Source organism: Gallus gallus, chromosome 12 (assembly GCF_016699485.2).
Source record: "Gallus gallus isolate bGalGal1 chromosome 12, bGalGal1.mat.broiler.GRCg7b, whole genome shotgun sequence".
Taxonomy (NCBI): domain Eukaryota; kingdom Metazoa; phylum Chordata; class Aves; order Galliformes; family Phasianidae; genus Gallus; species Gallus gallus.
This window is the reverse complement of record NC_052543.1, coordinates 13,139,591-13,163,361: the sequence shown is the minus strand read 5'-3', so window position 1 is coordinate 13,163,361 and position 23,771 is coordinate 13,139,591. Positions and strand designations below refer to the sequence as shown.

Sequence of the window (23,771 nt, the reverse complement as noted above, 5' to 3'; positions counted from 1 at the left end):
TTTGTACTTGTTCCTCCAAGCACGCCTGCTCCGCTGTTCGGGCTGCTGTGTGAACACCTCTGCTCTTAGCAGCACTGTGCTTGGCCACATGGGATCCTTCTCACGAGTAAGGCACAGCAAATGTGCAGCCATGTGAATGAGCAAGCATGGTGCTCTGCAAACCAAGAGGAACTTGGCTCATGTTTGCAGGGGATGCGAGCTGGGGATTACCAGGAGCCCAGGCTCAGCAGAGACCCCAGAAGCAAAAGTACTTTTCAGTGCTGGTGTCAGTCAGCAGGAAGTTTCATAGAATCAAAGAATCGTTTGAGTTGGAAGGGACCCTTAAAGGCCATCTGGTCCAACCCCCCTGCAGTGCACAGGGACACCTGCAGCTCCATCAGGTGCTCAGAGCCCATCCAGCCTGACCTTGGCTGTCTCCAAGGACGTGGCATCCACCACCTCTCTGGGCAACCTGTGCCACTGCTTCTTTGCTCTTATTTGCAGTACTGCAGCAGGCTGCTCCACAGATAACAGCCTGTGGAGTCTGTACGACTCCAGACTTGGACAGGAGTTGTTTGCTCAGTACTCTCAAGAGTCAGGCCACACATTTATGTCCTACAATAAAGGATGAAGAGCCCTATTACAGAATTCCTTTTTACTGTTGAACAAAATATGAAAAAGGACAAAACTGCACAAAGGTATGAAACAGAGCAGGGATAAAGCCTCATTAGGCACTTGGAAGTCGGTGAGCACCAAAACTGAAACTGGCTATATATTTACTTCTTCAGTCACAGAGCTGTTCCCCATCTGTTCTCCCCTTGCTTTCTTCCTTTACATAAAATATTCAAAAATATTCAAATTTCTCAAAGTTTCAAGAGAGGCTGAAACAAAATAAAAATCTGAACAGGCAGATTTTGGATTCAGTTTAAAAATTCTTCTTGTTTTCTTTAATTGAAAGGTAGATTACATTCTTTTAGAAACAAACATTTCCCTTGAATTTTTGCCTCTGCCCAAACCCAGCTTCCAATCAGTGGGGTTTCAATGCAGGTTCTTGGATCAGCATGGGCACTGACTGTTAGGCACCCAAACTTACATGTTTTGGCTACAGAGACCACTCTGGAGGCTGTTCAGTGCCATTCACACTCTGAACTCAACCCAAATCTAGCAGACTTTAAGAAACTCTCATAACTTTATATTTAAATCCTCCACAATGCAAAGTAACTGTCATGTTTTGATAGGTTTATCTCCATCTATTTACTGGAAAGTTGGGTGAGTATTTCTCTACTCCAGACATGATTCCCACTGCTATGTATCAACTGTATAGCACAAGGTGTTTCTCAGAACTATGTATTCTCACTGCTCTACAGCCTCTGCCTGCTCACATTTGCTCAATCCTTATACCTTGGGGTACATACTTTCTACCTCTATGTATTATCCTTCAACTATACAAAGGCCCCAGTATTGCTTTTAATAGCAATGACTAGTAGCTTTGAATAGCTGCAGTGATTTACAAGTACTTGGAAACTGCACTTCAGTGGGTAAGAACACATTTCAGATTGTTTTGTTCATCTTCTGTTCCACAGAGGGTTACTAATATGTACGCATGCACTTTGACAAATACAAATTACACTTTCAAGAGGCATTGAATAAATAGCTTTAGCCTACATGCATTTTCATTTTATGAAGATAATTAAAAAAAACCCACCCTGTACTGATTACTAAATAATACTGCTAATCAATAATAATAGTTTTATTATTCATAAGCTACTATTAATAAAATACCAGGAGTTCTACTGTAACCATTAAAAGAATTAATACTGTAATTTAATTTTAAGGTCTTTACATGTATCTGAAGTCTATTAAAATAAATGAAAAGCCTCTCAATAACTCTGGGTGGTGCCCTGCATGTTAACGATGCTACGTGTTATTTGAGCTACTGCAAATCACCTTTAAGATATTGCCTAAACACTGATTATGATTCATGTAGGTGGACATAATAATGTTTCAGGGAAAGGGCACACTTCCTCTTCATTCTCATTTTCGAAATTAAGTTTTGCTCAGACTTTCAAGAAGTGTTGCAAGAAGGAAGATGGAAAATGAGGGCACTGCCAAGGGACAGTGAGATCCCGGTGTCCTACCAGATATGGTTACCCAAATAGCAAACAGCACTTAAAGCAGTTAGCCACTGAGTATACCAGAGACAGTTATGGGCAGGGAAGATGGAGGGAAAAAAGGAGTTTCTAGGGTAGTTAGAAGTAGAATGCTATTATTTGAGAACCACACAAAAAGGGGCATATTTGTGTCAAATATTCCATGACTTTGATGGCGTTCCACTGATTTATGCTGCATTTAGCTCATTTAGGCCCTGTGAAAAGCAAGTTAATGATTGCTTTTATGAAGCACACCAAGAATTACTATCAAAAATCCTACAAAAGCAGAGCCACAATTACTATTTCTGTTTGTTTCACTGAAGAGCAAATCTCTGCATACATAAACTAGTAGCAAGCATAAAGACATTTACAAACAAATAACACCCATCTATAAAAGTTAAGTGCTACACATATTCTTCAACAACCTTAATATTAGAAAAGAGAAACAAAATTGCTTCCCAGAAAAAGACCTGTAAACTTTTGATGTTTACACCACGTACTTCTGAAAACACCATTAGCTCCATATTTGCTCCCAAGCAGCTAATTAACTTCAAAAATCAAGCCCTATACTGCTAAAGCTCATGAGTGACCGAGGTATCAACATCACTCATCATTAGGAAGATAATTTTAATGATGAAAGCATTGCTAAAAGTTACTTTTAAATTCATTTTTTACTTTGATTTCTTTGGAGATGATTTCTTTGAGTACCTGAGATACAGTAACTAATCACTGATGGTTTTCTTTGCAAATCATAAAATAGATTTATAGGCCCTCCCTGCAGGAACAAGAATTCCATCACCTCCTCCTGAATTTCTGAGCTATCGAATATTTGATGAGCACTTAGGGAATCAGTATTGTGTCTTTTCACAGCAGTAATCAAAGAATGAAGTATTCTCTGCTGTAATGAATCTACCGCAGGCCCAAAAGATGAATATTTCAAATGCAAAAGCAATATGTTTGTTTTGAACACATTTAAGTTTGGCTTTAATAAAGCAAGTAGTGAAGTGTGCAATGAATTATATTGCTAGATGGTTAAAACCAGGCTGTGCAATTTTTCTGAATGCATTTAATCCAAGTAACTATTCATTTTAAATGTGACTTATAAATATATATTACACGAATGTGTACGAATGGATGATTCAGGAAACTGAGAGAGATTTGAGCCTTCCCTTCCACTCCTGGCTTGCTTCAAAACCAGCTCGGCCTGACAATTAACCGAGGCCTGGAGACAGAATATTATTAAGAATGAACTGAACCTTACCAGGATGAAATTACACACACACACGAACTATTCAAATTAGGAGCTGATAAATCAAGACTGAAGTGTCCTGCTGGGCTGGGCACTCAACCTGTCTTGGTGGATGGATTGGCCTCGCCAATGAGTCCTATCACTGCAGCGTCCCCACCTCTGCAAATCCAGAAGCCTTTAGTAAAGACAAAGAGGATGCTGCTAGCTGCAAATAATGGACAGGAAGTTATGAGCCTTCCACCAGCACTGGCTGCACCTTGAGATGCACGAAGTAACCCCAACACTGACAGGTCCAGTTCTGACAAGCATGTCAGGAGGCAAAGAGAAGTCATGGGCATAACCTTATTTCTCTCCAAAACATTCTCATCTTTGCTTAAAAAACACAAACAAGTTTTCTTTAACAATAACAACAACAACAAAAAACCCGACACAAGAGCTTTTTGGCTTATGTTGCTGCTTTGTATTTTGATTCCCTCTTCTTGAACTACAGTGAGTGTTTTCCACAATTCTCACTTTAAGGAGAAACCACTTCTTCCACAGATTCCCTGGCCCTCAGTGAAGAATGCTTATGGGTCTGAATGACCATTATACCTCCTGGCATCAGCAGAATGGAGCTCCTTTTTCCCATTTCAGCTTGTTCCAGCTGAACAGCTCTTAAAATAATTTGACCAAAAAGAGATGAGAAGTGCCTAAGTCACTTTGCTACTCTGTCACACCCCTGTGGACTTGCAGCCTCCCTGAGAATGAGAGGTTCCTGAGAGGAAGAGCATAACATAGTCAAAGTTTTCTCTGCTTGCTGTTTGTGTTTTGCACAGTGAGGCACTTCATTTTGCCCCAAATACAGAGCTACAGAACAGAAGTCTGCAAGAATTTTCAGTGGAGGTAAATCATCTGCTGCTTCGTTATTTGCTTCATGTACAATATTCCCCAGCACAATACATACAGTGATGCTATGGTCAGAAAAAGGTCCACGTATCCTCAGAGTCTTTTCCACAACACACCTTTTCACTTTAAAACTTGCACGCCAGTGCGAAAATCAGCTTTCAGAGCCCAGTTAGAGATTTCAGACCAGCAAAACATTTGCAAATTGAAAATACCTGCGGCAGAATCCCCACAGCTATTTCATGTGACACCCCCTGAGTGCCTGCCCAGAACGAGCCACTGAGATGTGCGCTTACAGCAGTTTGGAAATGCAAGCATTGTTTCCCAATTTTAGCTAGTAATGTTCTTCATTTGTCAGGTCAACTGACCTGCAGCATGGGAACAAAAAGAGGATTTATCAACAGAATTTACAGCAAAAGAGAAGAGAAAAGCACAGATGTGATTAGCAGCAATTACAGTATAGTTCCAAGTGCTTCAATTATCCAAGTTCAGAACCAACGTACTTTACCTGGAAATTGCCCTTGAAACAGTGAATTCAAAATGGAAAATTCTTATATAGTCTAAGTTAAATTATTTAAAAACCAGGAAAGAGGGTTCTTAATTATTTAATGTTTCACCAATAATTATACAGTTCAGTATAATGTTCACTCACTGGAGAACCTGATTTTCAAGGGAACATTTGTGAACGTCAGTCAAATAAAACACGCCTGCCAGACCCTGAATTCAGTCAGTGCAGTGCACATTCATTCCAACACAGTATTAACACATTAGTCAAAATCCAAGTCTTGACTCAGTGGCAAACCCAGCCAACAATTTCTACATTAAAATGTTTACACAGAAAAGCACGCGCAATTTGGTGTTCTAATATATTAGTAAAAAAAAAACCCCAAACCAACAAAACCAAAATGGTGCGCCATGTATTACTACACTTTTTAAATGCTGTGCTCTAAATAACTGAGTTAGAGATGGGCTGCAGATATGGAAAACAGCAGACTATGAAAATAGTAGTCAGAAAGTTAAAACTTTATCAAAATAAGGACATGGGCATCTTAGGGACGTTTGCTTCTACAGCTTCTGAGAGTCAGTTTTAAAAGGCAGTTTTGAAATTAGTTGCCTGAAATAGTGGCTGATTCTGCGCCCTGAGGGAACACCAGGTATTTCTGAAGAAAACTGCCTGTCTGTTTTTCCAAGTTGTGGGTCAGCATCACACAGCTCCTCAGCCTAACACTGTATGGATCTGCAAAGCATTACCACCATCAACTAATCATCCTAAGGACAAAATCTTTAATTCCATGGGACAAGCTCTGGCCTCGTGACAGGCAGTTCCCACACTGAGTACCCTACATCTCTCATGGGCCAGAATATGCATGTGCCCTTTGAGAATGGAGGCTCTGGGCTCTACAAATCTTCCCTGGCAGCCTTCTGTCTCGGAGCAGAGCTACCCAGAAGGAACATCTGATACACACGGGTTTAATGGCACACTGCTGATTTATCACTTCAACCCAGAGGCAAGGAACTGAAAAAAAAAAAAGGAAGAAAACCATTTCCTTTCAGCCACAAACTGACTTGTCACTGGGTCACTTTGCCAAGGAATTACCTTACTCCCATCACTCTGGAAGAGAACAGACTCTTTATCAGTAATGGCCTCAGATTTCACGGCTCCTGAAGCAGAGGAGCCCAGCTGCACCATCATCAGGACTTTACAGCCCAATGTCCTGTGGCCTGCAAGGCTAGAAATGATGAAAAGTATAGATTCTGCTTCTCTCAAGGGACCAACACACTCGGTTGTGGTCTTAAGGAGTCTGAGTTCTCTTACAATCAAATATATTTTTTTTTCTTGAACAGAATTACAGACTGTTTTAGGGTATTTTTAGTGAGTTCAATGGCTCCCTCAAAATTGTGCAAAGTGGGATGCTTGGTAATACAGCACCTGGCTTTGTGGGGGGGGGTCCCACTTGTTGTTAAGACCCTTGAAAAACTGGCTTTTTTTTTTTTTGGCAGAAATGTCACATGCAGACCAGGAAACGTTGTCACATGGGGCAGCATTTCATGCAGCCCACGTGAAGCGTATTCGGGCACTAAATTGCAATTAAATTCAGGCAATTAAATTCCAGACTCACTATGCTGCAACGTGTATTGCACACTGTGACATAGCACATGCCCCTTTTGACACCGTACACACACAGTGTGCCGCTCTTCATCATGACATAAATCACACAACAGTGACTTCGGTTGTTCTATTTCTAAACTGTTGTCATGTCAGGCCAAATTCAATTTGCCCAACCCTTCCCCCAGCACCTCACCATTAACAAGTCTGGGGAAACATCCTGCTATGCCACTGTAAATTATCACAGCTCCACCAACCTCACTCTAACATGAAACACCACAGAAGCGCTCAGAAATCAGCAGTGATGATTTCAACGTGCCGCCTACTTCTACTAGCCTGATGTCAGCAGAGTTGCAGCAAGGTATGCAACACAAAGATTCGCCCTTTTATCCTTATCAAAGCTTTTGATCAAAGGCAGCGACACAGAAAAAGACAACCTTATTTAATTTAAGCAGTAAAGTCACGCCTGTCACTCTAACATCATAGAGAAGGGAGGTATTTACATATGGGTACTTGCATGTTCTTTTTAATTCGACTTCACAGACATAACAGTAGGATCATTTTCTCCCACAGTCAGAACTAGTGTGAAACCTCACAAAGGACTGATGTATTCCCTTGCTCTTCCCTCCCTCATCTTCTCTCCTTTGAAAAAGCAACACCTCGAATTACTTCAAAATCTTCATTAGCTACTTATTAGTTTGGGAAGCTTGTCATAGAATCATCAAGGTTGGAAAGACCACCAAGATCACCAAGTCCAACTGTCAACCCATGCCTGTGACTGCTCTAAACTATGTCACGCAGTGCCACATCCACTCTTTTCTTGAGCACCTCTGCCACCTCCCTAGGCAGTCTATTCCAATTCCTCACCACTCTTCCTGAGAAGAAATTTCTCCTCAGCTTGTTGGTATGGAGTTGCTCCAACTCACTCCATTCAACTCACCCTTATGTCAGTATGAGGACAAACCTGACTCAACCCCACACTGCTGAGCACCACCACCAGGTGACCTGACCTGCCCTCCACCATGATCAGCAGGCTGTACCCTGAACCAACAGATGAGCTCACTGAGCATTCACGCTCTTGAGGATGCATTTCAAAAAAGGGAATGCATAAATTCACTCATTTGGAAACCAGGTCTGCTCAGGAACTTGTTACTATGACAATTTAGAAGAAGCTGCTGCAGATAAGATTGATGAAACGTATTGATTAATTTTCTCCCAAGCTATGTTTGAATTTTAAGTTTTCTCTACGCAGAATCAGTTCATGGCAGTTTGTTAGTATTCTGGGGACCCGAGCAATGTGCTTCAGCAGTGAAGGAAGTTCCATGATAAATGTGTTCTCCAAGCTGCATCTGTAAAGCGGCTATAAAATCAGAACAATTGATGCAAAATTCTTCATTACATTTCTAAATATGCTTATTTACATTTTAAATCACACATAGACAATATGAAATATTTTTCACTTAGACAGGTAGGAACAAGAAAACAGATGCATCCATTAAACCCGAAACAATTCAATGAATTAAACAGCACTTGGTGAAAGCTTTGGTTTATGGATATAGCCCTTGTTTAAACTTACTTGAAAAAACACGGCCATGGCTCCTACTTCCCTGTTTTCTAGAACTGCTGTTCCAAAACTGTCAAAGTCATCGGGATTGTAGAAGTAAATCTGCATCTGTAAAAATTAAAAACAACAAAATTACGTCAGCGTTGATTCATCCAGCTTTCAGGTGAGGTAGTGCATATAGGCCATACATAAAGCCAGTGTTATGAAACGGAGATAGAGGAATTCTGCTGAACAATATTGTTTAAGTAGCATCTTGATTAATAGCACGGCCGCCCTACTGGGACAGTAACCAGGGAACAGAGTCGACGCAATGCATTTTAATAACAAACCAAAGGATAAACAGTATGGCCAGTCAGTTTGGATGGCAAACTTTGTGCTTTCTTTGCCAGGATCTCTTCATTTCTTTTTTCAATGCAGGCTCATCTCCTGTTCCGCTAAATGTGCTAGACATTTTTATCTCAAAAACCATAGAGAATTTTTGAAAACGATTTCAGTGTTTAGAGATATTCCTTTACTCCTAAAGCAATTTGTAAGATAAAAGTGTGCCTCTGTAGCAATGCATTTTCATGAGCCTCTGATATTCAGGACTATCAGTTTGGGTCAGAATTCTTTCTGACTTCATTTTACAGCTTCTACTTCCAAAGCTTTAGTGCAAAACAACAAGTATAAAGTGAGACAAAAATGGATATTCTGATGTCATTTTGGACAAATAATAAATTGCACTATTGAGGGCAATTTTCACATCGTTACTGGGTGATGAGGAACAGTCCCACAGTGCAGCCAAACGCAGCTATAGGTCTGCTTGGGCTGCCCATGTCTCCTGGCACTTTGCTTGGCATCGCTCCCTCCTGCAAGTCTGTCTGCAGGCAAACCCACTGACGGCACCAGCTGGGGCTTTTCTAAGATGGCAGTGCATGAGAAATCCTGCCTTCTTCACAAACACAAGTGCTTCTCCCACATTCTGAGATCCTGTGTATGGCCAGATGAGATGATATCCTTTCATCTCTCTCAAATGTGGACCCACTCATTTTTACTGATTCACAGGCTTCCGGCCCTATATCCTGCCTGTAACGTATAATACTGGCAAAGCACCTATATACCTAATAAAACATCATCATACAGAAGGAAGGCCAAGATGAAGATGGGTCTCTTCAGAGGTGGAGGTACTTTTTCCAGCAGGAGGATAAAATAAGCCCACACTCCAAACTGCTCACGAAAAGAAAAAAAGAAAAAAAGGGAAAAATATCATCTGGCACTCACTCTAGCTTCATAAAATTGGAAAGCAATTTTCTCCCCCCGCTTCGGCCTCCCTATTCCCAGTGCACTCGCAGCACACACCGGGATGCCGGCAATATCTCACCAAGTTGGTGCTGCCTCCAGGTCCTAACTCGTGCTTTGCACGCATGCAGGCTGAGATGCCACTGATCACTGATGCAGAAATTACAAACTGATTGTTTCAGGTGGGATTGCTCAGACTGCAATTAAGTCGGCGCAGACAGAAGCTCACGAAACACTTGCAAATTACATTTTACTCCCCTTTAAAATAAAGCCTAAAATTAGGTATACCTGATATAAAATACCTCAGTATATAGCCCTCACAGGAGCTTATGAAGAAAAGTATCACTGAGTGAGTTCAGCATATGCCAAAGTCATTTTGGATCAATTTTGCTCGCGGCATTTTAAGGAAATTAATTTTTACAATACACTTTTGGATAGCAGTGCAAAGGGCTTTGGTAAAAAAGCGCTTAATTCACATCGCTCGTCTCAGCAGTGCAATTTCAGAGACTAATCAAGAACCACACTCTGCCTTGATTACCAAACACATTGAAACGTTTTCCCGCTGCTCCCTGGTGCTTTTCCAGGGAACGTGGTTCCTCTCCCTGCATCCATCAAGTCAAGGGGAACTGTCTTGTATGAAAAATTATCGTCATCTGTCATACAGCAGCTTCCTTACTCGTTCATACAGCTAGAAGGAACATTCTAGGAGTAGAACCTCCCAGGAATGGCTATTACAGAATTTACACACGCGCACACTGCAAAAACAATGTTAAGAAGATGATGAAGTTACATCCTCAAAGCTGCACGGCTCAAGCTGCTCAAGGAGCCATACGTGGACACCTGAGCATTGGTATTATGCCAATTTTCTGACTGTGTAATCCCACATTGTTCTCTCCCATAACGCAGCCTCGTCTGTTTCCCCACAATTCACAATAAAACACAAATGTACCTAACATTTCTGTTCTTTTCTACATAATACATATAATCTTGCATGCATTTATAGGTAGACACTTTGTTTAGTATTTTCCATGGATGGCATAACATTCTTTAAGTACAAATCAGGAATAAGACAGTTAGCCATAAAATTAATTTCACTGCATACTTAAGTGGCCTAAACACGCCGGAAAATTTCCATTATAACTCCTTATTATATAATTAGTATATACAATGTGTGGTGCACTTTGCATATAAATGACTTCTACTGTCTCTGCCTGGTACATTCAAAGCAGTAGTTCAGAATACAACAAAGGAGCATTCAAACTAATGAAAATTTGGATCTTATTATGATACGTTATTTGTGAAATGCATAATGGAGAATCATCCAAGCTTGCACATCCAACCTGAATCCTGTCGCTGCCTGACTTCATCACTGTAAGCTGTTGCTTCGCACGTTTCTATGTATGATTTCACAGCTTCTAATTTCCAGGATTTAAAAAATCTATCTTTTTCAATGGCTCTGAATCCCTTACCCATGGAAAGCCTGCAATGCCTTTCTAGTTTCTTCAGCATGACACTGACTGCAATCAGAACGCTCTGCTCCTCACTTCTCTGCTGTCAGTGCTCCAAATCGCCTTCCAGTAGCACAGGTCCCAGGGGGCACAAGAGCCCTGTTCACTATGGCACAATATATTAGATTTATCAGTCTTTCATATCTAGCCCAGCTACAGCTAACAAGGCCAGGAAAGGCTTACATGGGCTTTCTTAATCGCAGCGATGCAGCAAGCATGTACCTTGTGAAGATCTATTACAAAAAAAAAAGGAAGTGCCCAAGCAACCTGAAAATTTCAGTGTTGTGATAAGGCTAAGCTGAAAGAGACCTGCACGAGGCACATAAAGGCGCTTTTATTGCAGGATGACTCTCTCCATCCTGAAATTCTACCGACGACGACCGCAGTTACAGAGCTTCACCAAGGCAAGGGGAGGGCAAAGCTTGCTTCTAATGGAAAAACTTTATGCTTTGACACTCTTCACACTCTGAAAGAGAGGAATTGTTTTCACTCAAACTTGAGAGAGATTTGCTGTACAGCTGAGATTAAGCCTGAAAAAATTTCACTGAAGGGGAAAATCTTCAGAATGTCACAAGTGCCTTAAAACAGAGGATTAGCAAAAAAAAAACCCTCACTCTGCCATAACCCAGGAGATAATTGCAGTCACCCTACAAAACCACGTCTTGTTTTCTACTCTTTTCTATCCAGAAATATGCCCAGCTGTTACTGTTTCCAAGCACTGCAGGCATTTTTCCAGGCAACAACTCTTCCACAAACAAATACAGCACACGCATCCAACACCTGAATCGTTTCCCAGCCTGGAGCGCATTGCCTCCATGCTCCTACTACCCACCTGCAGCCCTGCACTGTGCCATAGGGCAGCAGTTCTCTCCTGCTCGGGTCAGCCTATTCCTGCACAAACACCTTTCTTCAAACACGTTCTGCCAAACTTCACAGAAATGTGGTATACCCCAATAACATCTGGGCTCCATTTAGAGGTTTTTGGATTTTGACTCAGAACTGGTTTGCTACCACGCTGGTCTTACAAAGACTGGCTGTCCAAAATGCACATGTGCATTATGAAAAGCAGTGCCCATCAGAGATCAGTTCTGATTTCAAGTGCGATTGCCGTTTGAATAAGTCAATGCTCCCTACGAACCATCACCAGCTTGCAAAAATGGAGCACACGTCACATGAACAACTTCTGCCCAACGCCTGTCCACAAATAAAGTGTCCTGGGCTCTCTCTGCTCAGATGCTCCTTCCCTGCTTGGCAGGACGGGCATGCAGACAGAAATCACCATGCCTCTTATTGCCCCATTACAAAGACAGAAAGTTTATATCCCGATGCAGACTATCATGGCTAAACTCATTCAGCACTTACGAGAGAAAAGCCACAATGAGCATTTGATAGATCCCAGAAGATGTGCACGAGTTCAAAGCAATTCTAGGAGACTGGAAAGCAAGCAAGTAAATTTTCCATAGACAGATGCCAAGTATTTTAAAAATAAATAATTGAGACTTTTAAATTGGGCTGCTATCACCCTGTGCAACCTCCCACGGCAGATTTCTCTTTAGATTAAAAAATGAACAAAGGCTCATTGTGCTGTCACAGATGTGGAGTACAGAATATTCAATAGGATCAGGAATTCTGGTGGAAGGAAAAAGATCATCAGAATTAGCTTTCTGCTCATTTCCTTCCAGCAATCCAAGGGCTACCATGCAATTTAGAGAGGAAAAAAAAGTTTTATAGGCCAGCCAATTTCTTGATGAATCAGGCGGTAAGATGCAGGGACAACAGCGATGTGGTTTATTATGTTTAGAGACAGAGTACTTTCACACAAGCAAAGGGCACAGGAATAAGCAGGTACGCTCAAATCCTTGCAGAGAGCTGAAACAAACAATGTGAAGTCTTTCCTCTAAACGAAGGGGTTCAACAATGAATACACTAACTCTTAGCACCTCTACTCCTTGTACTATAAGAATAAATCATCCTTGGCCACTTACACAGCTGGATTTAAAACCTCTCTGTCAGAAAACAAAACCCACCAAAATCTGTGCTAACATTATGAATCGTATGTGAATTTTCTTAACTGAAAGCCCGTATGTAACTTATGTCTGCTTTGGACATGTGCACAGTGAACTAGACGACGTGATCCATTTGACTGGAATAAAAACTTCCTACAGACATAACGTAATCTTCACTGCAGCTCTGAACATTCCGAGGTACTGTCCTGCAGTCGGTGTGTCTGCAGGAGTATGAGATGGGAGCAATCAAGTCTGATGTTTGGCTTCTCATTATATTCTCTTAAAAAATAATAAAAAAAACGCAACAAAAACCCCCAACTTATCATTTATAACATATTCTGAATCTGTTCAGAAAAGACAGAGGGGAGAAGGGAAAGCGAATCGTGATGTTTTCCATTTCTCCTACCAGAGCTTGATGTAATAAAATAGAGTACGCCGCATTCTTTCTAAAAGATAAAGCTGAACAGGAGCAGATAATGGCATGTTTTTCCTGCCTAGTCTATTATTCATCAGTGAATTTTTAACTACAGTTAGGCAGGTACAGAGATGTATTTTGAATGTCATAACCTAGTATTTTACAGAGTCTAAGAGGGTGCTGGGTAAATTGCAAAACAAAGAGTCAGACAAGGTCTCTGCCCTAAAATAATTATGACTTGATAATGAAGACAATGCTGGGCTGAGAAAACGAAAGGAGTTGAAACAACAGGAAGAGCAGAGATCATATGAGCAAAATAACAATTCAACTCAATTTACATGTTCACATGTCTTAGAAGCATGATAAATTTCCATTTAGTCTTTTTCTTTTAGCATTAAGCATTAATTATTGCTTCATTATTGTCTACAAACAACACAGCGGGTGCATCTATGCTATGAATAAAGGTGAGGCTGAGGAATTTCCTAGCCCTTGCCACCTGTCACCCCATGTCCTGCCCCCAGCGCTGGGCAGGTCTCACAACAGCCCCATAGGAAGAGCAGAGCAGCACTAGCAGGACTGCCATGTGCTTAAATGCACGGCTGGATGGGGGCCATATGACTCAGTATCCGGCGTGCTAAGCCCTGAATGTTAAGAGAGAATTACCTTGGCAAGCCAGAAACTTCCCTGATGTCTCCTTCCAGAAATAAATACCCCTCAGGCCTGCTTCTGTCCCAAACAAGAAAATCCACTCTCATGTGTATACAAAGTCATTACACAATGAAGGCATATTTGATGCTAACAAGATGTATGTTGCATTCATTTGTATTTCCATAATATGAAAATAACGGTTTCAGTGTTTATGCTTTCCATAAGATGAAACTTTTTTGCAATTGCTTTGTACTCTGAGTAACAGCCATATGATTCACCATGAAATGAAGTCTGGAAAATCGTTTTGGATAAATGGAACTATAAATTCAATAGAATTTCCATGACAACATAGATTGCAACACTCTGCCACAAGTAAAATGTTATAAATCATTCAAAACCAACAAGAAATCAGCAGTAAGTCGTCTCTTTCACAACACACAGGACCCCTGAATTACAGAGCTGTGGTTATTACCTCACCACGCAGTGCCTCTCATTGCTGCTCCTCTTCCTTGAAACAAGCGTTTCATATCTGACCTCCTTCCAAACACAAGAAATCATAACACTAACACTTTAATGCTGATATAAACAAGAACTGAAGCATAATGAGCATAATTGAACCTTTCTTCCTCTTCTCACGTCCTAAAAATGTTTTAACAAATCATCCATCCTGTGGCAAGTATTCCTGTGCATCCAAATACATCCCAGTTCCTTGCTGGACTCAGAAAATTTAGGGGATTCCTTTTCTGGATGGGGGTACAACAGAGGGCTCAGTTTGTAAAAAGGATGCCAATTACACATCCTAGGGATGGAAGGAAACCAATACAATTATGTAAACACACACACACACAAAAGGGATAAAAGATTATACCACACAGTGCTGCTCATTCTTGCACTTCCTAGCGGGGTCCTGACGTGTGGTATTTTGCTTCAAGTTCAAAGGCCTGGAACTGAGTGAATCCCAGATGACCTTCACTGTGATTCACCATCAAGTACCATCACCACAGTGTTGTTCGTTTGCGTGATATTGCAGTAAGGGAGGGTCATGCACCTCATGGAGACGGAGCATTGCCTCTTGAAACCAACACCAACAGCTCATTCAAGCTGGCCATTAGAAACAATTTTGTCTCCAAAAGAGCGGTGAGGCACTGGCACAGCCTGCCCAGGGAGATGGTGGAGTCACCCTTTCTGGAGGTGTTAAAGAACCATGGAGATGTGGCACTGAGGGACGTGGTCAGTGAGCACGGTGGGATGGTTTGGGGTTGGAGTTGGTGATCTCATAGGTCTTTTCCAACCAAAATGATTCTGAGATTCTGTGATATCTGATGCTGACGCTGGTGCTCAGACCAGACATCTACTGCAGAGAGCTGCAACCACGTACCCCGAGGGCCTCCTCCCAGGCTCACGGACACAAGCTGAGGTCTTGCACTGGTCTTTAAATTCACTGCTGCATTCTGACTCTGCTGGAGGCTTTTGGATTTATTTATTATTTCTGAGACTCACCCACAGTAGCTTTTGTCCGGACCCAACGCGAATATGGCATATTTCAACCGGGATGGTGAGAGCGTGTGTGCAGGAATGTGCAATGTGGAGACTCTGCTTTCAGGGAGAAACAACTTTACTTTCTAAAGCTGTCCAAGTGGAAAAATTAGAAGCAGTACTTAAATGCTGGCAGGAGCGAAAAACTGAAACAGGCAATTTAGGAAGTGGCTACACACCAAATGCCACAGCAACTGAAAACAAACAGGATGGGCTGACTGAACAGAACAGCTCTGAACTCAGCCCAGCAGTGGCTGGTACAGAGCTCTTCATCCATTTCCCATGGTCCTCCTATAAAGAGAACTACTGAAGAAAGAGTTTCAGGCTCCAAAATACCCAGATTGTCCATACTTCAGCTTTTCTTTAAGGAATCCATTTACTTCCTTAAACATAAATAAGCGTTGCCTGCATGGATAGAACTGCTGGGATTTTCTTGCAGAAACAGTCTGGTGCTCTTTGGGGAAAATAAAGGAGCTGCACTTTAAAAATAAACCCCACAAAAGCACACTCTTCCGAGCATGTGTGATTAATACAATTTCATATACCATTCACTTTAAAAGATGCAGTAGCACAAGTACTCATTCCTCTGAGAGCTTACATCTTCGTGCAGATTATTCTTCTTGTACTGTGGAATTCAGAACATCCTGTGTGGTTTATTTGGTCTTGGTTTTTGGTTTTGTTTTCTTACTTATTTTTTATTTTAATGGGAGAAGGAGAGCTCTTCCACGAGGTTTGATGATCTTCAAAATGCCTCAGAACAAATTTTGAGATATTTATAGTTTCGTTGCATCTCTGGATTCAAAGCCATGCAGCAGATGGGGCACATTTTCAGAAGCATTTTGCTGGGAGAAAGGCCATTCCTATCTCGAAGGGGATGTAAAGTCCTCTGGGCTGTGCACTTGTGGAGTTATTTTTGTTTATGAGCTGCAAACTGTATGGGCAACCACTGCAGAACTAGCCCATGACAAGTGCTTACTTGCAGGGCTTCATAACAGAGGGTAAAAATAAAATGGGTTTCCCGTATTTTGCAGAATATGCATCTATTTAAGGCAGCATCATAATCCACAAGACTGCTTTTCTCTGACAAAGCAAGCAGGGTGCTCAGCACCAGAAGTCCCAGAGCAGACTTGCAGATTGCTGGAGCAAGGTGGAGCAGCCCTGCTGCCAGGGCACCCCTAGCCAACACAATCACAATTTTAACATCACAGGGATTGTTTCCAATGCAACTGTTCAACTGGGGTGTTTTACTTCAGGTCTCTCAAATAGTCATAATATGCAAGGAGAGAGTACACTACAGCCTTCCCAAAAGTCATGTCTCAAACTGAAATTCCACCCTCCCCTGGGCTGCCTACCCAACTGCCTAAATGTCTCTTGGAAAACTTTGCATGTAGTATTTCTGTATGCACAGTCCCAAGTTTTCAGTATGCTGTGTAGCTTTTCTGACCCCTTTGTTTCACCTGAGTCAAAAGTGAAGTCTGCACCCATCTGATCTGCAGTGTCAAGGAACTAGGAAAACTTTCTGACTTCGTGACCCTGTGCACAGGCACACACACCATGCTGTTGGCCTCAGCTCATTAAGGACATGATTCCATACTGAGGGCAGCAAACCAAAAATAAGAGGACTTCAACAAAGCAAGAAGCAAAATATCCAAGCAAGCAGCAAAAATTGGCAGAAAGGCTAAAGCTCTAGAAATTGCATAACCTTTTTAACTTAAAGCCTTGTCCACTGCCACATCTGCAAACCCATTTGCGAACACATTCTTTGCTAAATGTCAAAGTTATTCTTCCATGCCCATGAAGCAGAAACACAAATCTAACCCTCATCCTCTCCCAACGCTCGCACACCGGTACCTGCCTGCAGATGCCAGCTTGAGACTCCCCTGGCGCCTCTGAACCTGCTGCTCCCTTGGCATCACCTTATGTAATATAAATAAAACAACCTCTGTGCTTTAACTCTTCACATTTTTTAAGGCTCACTGATCTTGAAAGAAAAGCACTTCAAACTTCTTCAGACTCCCGATGAACACAGCAGTGCTACCCAATCGGTATTTGAGTCCAAATTTTACAGGCTTTGCTTTGGTACAGTTTTCACTATACTCTTTGTGGGAGGTGTGCACAGTTGTGTCCCTGCCCAGCCAGGCTCTATGTCAGCTTCGTCCCTTCCCTCTCCTCTTCGTTTTCATGATAAACAGAAGTCAAAAGCTGAGTCACATTTCAATCCTAGTTCACACAGAAAGCACTTAAGCTATAGCATCTCACAGTGGAACAGTTCACCTGGTAAAAAACAGCGAGTTCTGGTTTTCAGTATTACAGCTGTTGACTTTTCTCTGTATTTGAGTTGGCTTTGGTTCTAGAAGTGCCCAACCAAATCCATTCTTGCTCATGCCGTTGCTGCCTCCACCAGCCCAGATGGTTGGTTCATGCCTGCAACCATACACAGAATCTAGAAATGCAAAACGGTGCACCTCTCCCCTAACACAAAACACACGAGTGTTCCCCCCACTGGTGGGGCTGAGGCGGGCAGGAAGGGCACTGCCTGTGCCAGAAACACACACCTGTATAGGTGTATCCATTGACTTCTGGCATTGTTCTGCGGCAGCGTGAAATGCCTCAATGTTACCTCTGAAATATTGGAGTTGCACGTGTGAAGTCTATATCATAAATCTGATAATTAACCTGCATAACTAATTTCCCTTCTGGCAGCAGGCATAGGTTGGAATAAATACTCTATTCAATACCCACTGCGAGAAGACTCCTATATTTCATGTTTACTTTAGGCAAGTATAAAAAGCGAGGGACAAAGGGCCTCAAAGAGTCAAATTCCTTGCAGTTTCAACAGAGTGCCCTGAATAATACATAAAGCAGCTATGCTCTTATCCCTAAAACCACAGGTGTGAACCAGATGTCATGCTTATCTTCTCTTGAGATTACAGCAAACAATTGCACACCTTCAGAATATAAAGTAAGCTTTGGATCAAGAAAGCCTGAAATATATTAAAAGTGTGGCACTGAAGTTAAAAATTCAAATATTAACCTATAAATCACTAATTCATTTAGAAGTCTGTTTATAACATTATGTTCTGTGAAAGTTATACTTCTTTTATTTAACCTTTTTGTAGCAAAATGTATTATGAATGACAAATCTGAGATAACACTACTTGCATAAATCTCAGCCTTGGTCAACAAGGTGCTGCCAAACATTGTTCAAATATAACACGACGACTCAAAAACCAGAATTAAATTTAAAGCTTTGATTTAAATTTAAACTCTCCTGCTATTGCAATAAAAGTTAAGAAGGTGAGCATATACAGCACTCAAATATTGAAAGGAGATTAAATCCAGAAAGGTATCTCAGAAAAAACTGTACAGTGAACTATGCAGCAACAAAACAAGGGGCAAACAGAGCTCTAACCACACATCCTTGATCATAACCAACCACCCAGTTGTGCACAGTCAGAGAGGATATTCCAAAACACCCAGTTTTAAGAAAACAACTATTTCCTCACCAGCTAGTGAAAGTCACTGATATGCTATTGCTTGATCCCGGGGGCATTTCAAAGAGAGAACAATAGAGTCTGCCTCACCAGATGCACAAAATACGCACAGCATGGGGCATGTTCTGAAGGCCAGATCCTACACTGGGTCCAGGCACCACCTGTGCACCCTGGTATCAGTGCCTGAAGAAGCAGAAGGTGAGGGTCTGCTGTCTCTGATAGGTGGCTCAAATCCCACTGCAATTTTTATTGGTTTTTCCTCTTCCACCCTAGCCAGCTTTCTTTAATCCAGCACGCTTGGTTTCCTTCCACAGCATCCCCTGTCACACACACTCCAAATGCTGTCAGCATCTAATGCTAATGCTTCCCTAAGAGAAGTCTTTCAGGTCAATTTATGACAGAAATATTGCAGGTTCATAATTAAAGCCTAGATAAGAAAATCCTGTGTTTACTCAATAATCCCCATATTCACCTAACAAAATTATGCATCTTGCTTTCACAGCTGTGGAGGAAAGGCGGTGAATACGATCTGAATCCGACAGCTGTAATGTCAAATATTTGATCTTGAGGGAGTTGAACTGCCCTGTTCTCATCATGGTACCCACCAGTGACCCGCTGCCTCATTTTGCCCTCCAGCAGCAGAGCCCATGAGTCAAGGGGAAAAGGCATCCAATATTTTGGTTCACTCAAGTTAATAAAATAGAGTTAAGCAGAGCCACAGGCTAAGAGGTTAATGTGACCCTCTCTTTATGTAACACTAAACAGACAAACCCAGAGTTGAGACTCAGACTCCACGGCAACGCTAACAATTCAAACATCTTTATAACCTTACATTAAAGATATAGGATACAAATAACAACAGTATGGAAAACAAAGAATCACAAGCATAAGCAATTAAGTCTTTGACTTTCATCATAGGCCCCATCCCCCTCTCTGTTAATGAACGAGTTTTTATAATAAGGACAATCTTCAGAAGACATAAAATGTAGTGACAACTATTCTTCAGAAAAACAGACAAGATTATCAAAAACTGGTCTGGACTCCAGTCCTCATTTCTGCAGATCAAATGTAACAGCAGAAAAGAAAGAAACGCACAGTCAGATAACAGCTTCTGCGACTGCTACCTGCAACTTCACTGCTGTGAAAAACAGGCAGAGAAGAGGCTGTTATCAGCCACTACAACACCTGGCAAGCGCCTGCCAGGTGGCACTGGGCACAGCTTTTCCCTGCCTCGCTGATCAGGGGATCACAGCAGTGCTGTGCAAGGGAGTGTGTCGGGGCTCACGTGCCAGACCGGTTTTAAACAGAAGGAAAGAAGAGATAAGAAAAGAAATAAGTGGAGGAAGAAAAGGACAGACAAAGAGACAGAATCCATATTTCTCACCCTAAAGGGCTGATGAAGATTTAGGCGATGTCTAAGTAGGCTGTGGTAGCTTCCCATGCTGCTGCTCTGAGCAGATCGAACTACATTCAGAATTATGACCGTCTTCCCAGGTTGCACAGTGAGCCATAGGTACCAAAAGTAAAGATTTTTTCCCATTGCTCCTATTATTTTCACAATAATTTCTAATATTCCTATTTGTCACTTTGCTACTGCTAAGCACTGAACTTGAGTTCAGAGAACTATCTCTAAGGGATCCAGAAATGCTTCCCTGAGTGCCATTAACTAATCCAACGTTCATTACTTAACAATATATGCTCAATGACACTATATGCACACACAGTCTTCTTTTTAACCATAGCTAAACTAGAAAACGACTTGCATGATACTGCTTTGTGTGCATGCCTGCATATAACATGTTGGTCCCCTATAATAACTATAGAGCACATTGAGCAGTTTCATCAAAACTTGATTCTCACTCGAGTTCTCAAAGATTTTACATCCATCTGTCCGTCCATCAGTCTGTCCATCCATCCATCCAAGATCTTTTGCAATTAAGTGGCCAAGTAGAAGAGAGACCCTATTAATTTCACTGCTCTGAATCAAATATTGAAGACTCTCCCGGCCCTTCTTCACAAAGCACTTCATCATCACGGCTAGCAGGGGCAGCAGACATTCCAGCAGCTGTCCTGCTCCCTCCAAACTCAGTTTTCTTGATGTGAAGGACATACCAGGTCATACAATGTACCGATACTTTATTTTGCTCACTGGGATCGATATCAGAAGGCACACATTCCCACGAGTCACTGAGAAAATACCCACATTTGGATCTACGCGCACACAGTATTAATGGAAACCCACCATTCTGTTAAATATTGTAATATGGAAACTTTAATCATAAACCCTCTTACTATTTAAATACTTCAGGCGCTGTAGACATTTATACAACTAGAAGTAGATGAATTTTCAAATAGATACTTCTGAGTAATTATCCTCTTGAGACAGCACCAATTGCTAAATAATGCCTCAGTTTAATAGCACATAGCTCTTAAGAAATGAACAATTCTGGGGACTATTAAATCTCTCAGAAATCTAACAAAGATGGTGATAAATACCTTATACTCCATTTTAGTCCTTGTGTGGCTGAGGAATAGGCCATTTCTTTCACACCTGTTAGCTGGACTTCAAAGACAGCTCCTTGAAAAATAAAGGGGTAGCCCCTCCTACTTGTTCTAATAAGGCAGAATATGCAAATGTATTCTTCCAAACATTAGCAGAGGTTCCATGTGAGCAAAAGAATTCAGACTCACAGGGAAAGGTGCGAGAAAAACATGGAATAACTGAGTGGGACAAATAACACTGAGCAGGAACTCATGGAAATGCCATACTCCTCACTGATTAACTGGCGAGTAATAATTGGTCTGTTCCTCCAGAATGTCCCTCTGTCACTCCAATGAACAACTGATGAGGAGAAAAAAGAGTATGAAATCCCAGCTCACACCACTGAAGGAAAGCACAGCTGAGGAAAGAGTCTTCAGACGAACCTGTTTTATGTAACACATGAAGCTCTAGAATATATCAGAAAAATGCAGATCTCTTATTCATATTAAATGTTGGCCTTTATTCATGTTCCCTGAAGACATTTTTCCTAAAACCCTGCCTGCTCACATATTACTTACTGCTAATAAAACAACCTGGGGAAATAAATTTGCATTCTCTGCTCTCCAGAGGTCTGTGAACACAGCAATTCAGCATGTTGCTCCATCCAGGAGATGGTTGCCTTTCCACAGTCAAAAGCAAAAGCATAGAAGCAAAGGGCATGAAAATACTTGTCTCCTCATCCTGACATCATTTTACCTCTCACGGGCTTTCAGAAGTCTTTAGAGATAACAAGCTCTCCAAAGCAAACGACGTCAGATCATGTTTACTCTCATGCCAGGTTCATTCAGTGTCCCATCTTCATTTCAACAGTGGCCATCAATAATACATAGAAGACGACACCTCCTTATACAGTGAAGTTAAAATTACTCCTGTGAAGCCAATTTGTAGCAGCTGACTATCTGACCTCTAATATCAAGTAGTTTCATCATCATTTGACAGTACGTCATGAAATGTTCCTCTACTTCATTCTCCTCTGAATGACGAATGAAAATAAGATGAATGATTTGATAACTTGATGATCAGAAATTTCCATTGTACTTTTTTCCTTGTTAGAAAAAGTTACATTAGAAAAGAGAAAGATTAATGCAGAAGACCCAGATTTTAAGCAGTGACTGAGGGCTTTACATTAAAAAAAAAAAAAAAAAAAAAAAAAAAAAAAAAAAAAGTAAGGACAGTGAAGAATTTTTAGGTATGCAATAAAACACAACATTCTAACATATATATATGTCACTTCGGGTTCAGTCTGTGATAAATTTCCATTAGTACTTCAGTGGCAATTGAAGTCTGACTGAATACTAACTAAAGCTGTGTGGCTGTTCTGCCAAGCCCTGTTATGTGGAGGAAAGTCTGAAATTCTACATAAAAGCTTCCATCACGAATACTTCTTTGGTGGCCTCTACAGGAGTGGAGCTGGAGGGAATGGAGCATGCACCCAAGAGCACGCTCTGACAACACAATATAATCATGTGTCCTGGCACTAAATTTGGTGTCGACCTTGACATGTGAAGGATTTCCTTCCAAATTATACCTAGCTGCTTCTGTAACTCAATATGTTATCAAGAGAATTGCAAGCAGCAGCTCTTTGCATCCTCCTACCCTCAAGTGAATTCAGATTCAAATAGTGAGTAAAATAAATTGCAGAGCCTTACATACAAGAGGCCTCTAGCACCACTGTGTCTTGGTGGTGGTGCCGAGACCAGCTGGAACGAAGCTCTGGTGAACTCAGACACAAACTGTACAGATAAGCTCCTTCCAACCCTGTCTTCCGATTACAGCGACTTCATTATTCTGATGTCTGGACCCACCATATGAGGTTTAAAACTTGGGATTTCCGTAGTTACAGGTTCCTCAGAGAGCCAAACTTCCATCTGTAGATGTTCAAAAGCTGGTAACACCAACAGCCTCCACACACACACACAAAATCACACTAGCTTTACTATGTGATACCAAGTTTCATCTGCTAGACAAATGCAAGTGTTCATGGACACATAGAGAGTCTTTCCCCTGTTAAATTATCTCTTCAGAATGCAAAGCATTTGAACATGCACACCTGACAAATGCTGGATGAAAGCAATAATTATAAACACATAATACAATCAATAGACTTAGGTACACTTTCCTAATTGTATCACTTACGTACTCCTTTTTTTTTTTTTTTTTTTGCAACCACACAGATAAAACACGTTAAAACAGTGCACTACTTGACATAAATCAAACCTTAGAAGTCAGATGCTCTGAACAGATGGTGTGAGTGAAGGCTCATTGCAGGAAGCTCAGTTTGAACCCACCCATCTGAGTGACGTGGTTCGTGGGCATGGCGGGGACAGGCTGATGGTTGCACTAGGTGATCTTAGTGGTCTCTACCAACCTTAATCATTTTATGATTTGGAAACTATGCAGACCACAAACCTGG

At 41.4% G+C, this 23,771-nt stretch overlaps 1 protein-coding gene across 2 annotated transcripts in view; it reads right to left on the bottom strand.

Annotated features, from left to right (window-relative positions):
- PTPRG (protein tyrosine phosphatase, receptor type G) overlaps positions 1 to 23,771 on the bottom strand; it is a 374,849-nt gene that overhangs the window by 119,548 nt on the left and 231,530 nt on the right. For both annotated transcript variants that reach the window (XM_046899760.1, NM_001397431.1), the window contains one exon: positions 7,944 to 8,039. In XM_046899760.1, the coding sequence (XP_046755716.1) occupies positions 7,944 to 8,039 (96 nt within the window). The remainder of the gene's footprint in view (positions 1 to 7,943; positions 8,040 to 23,771) is intronic.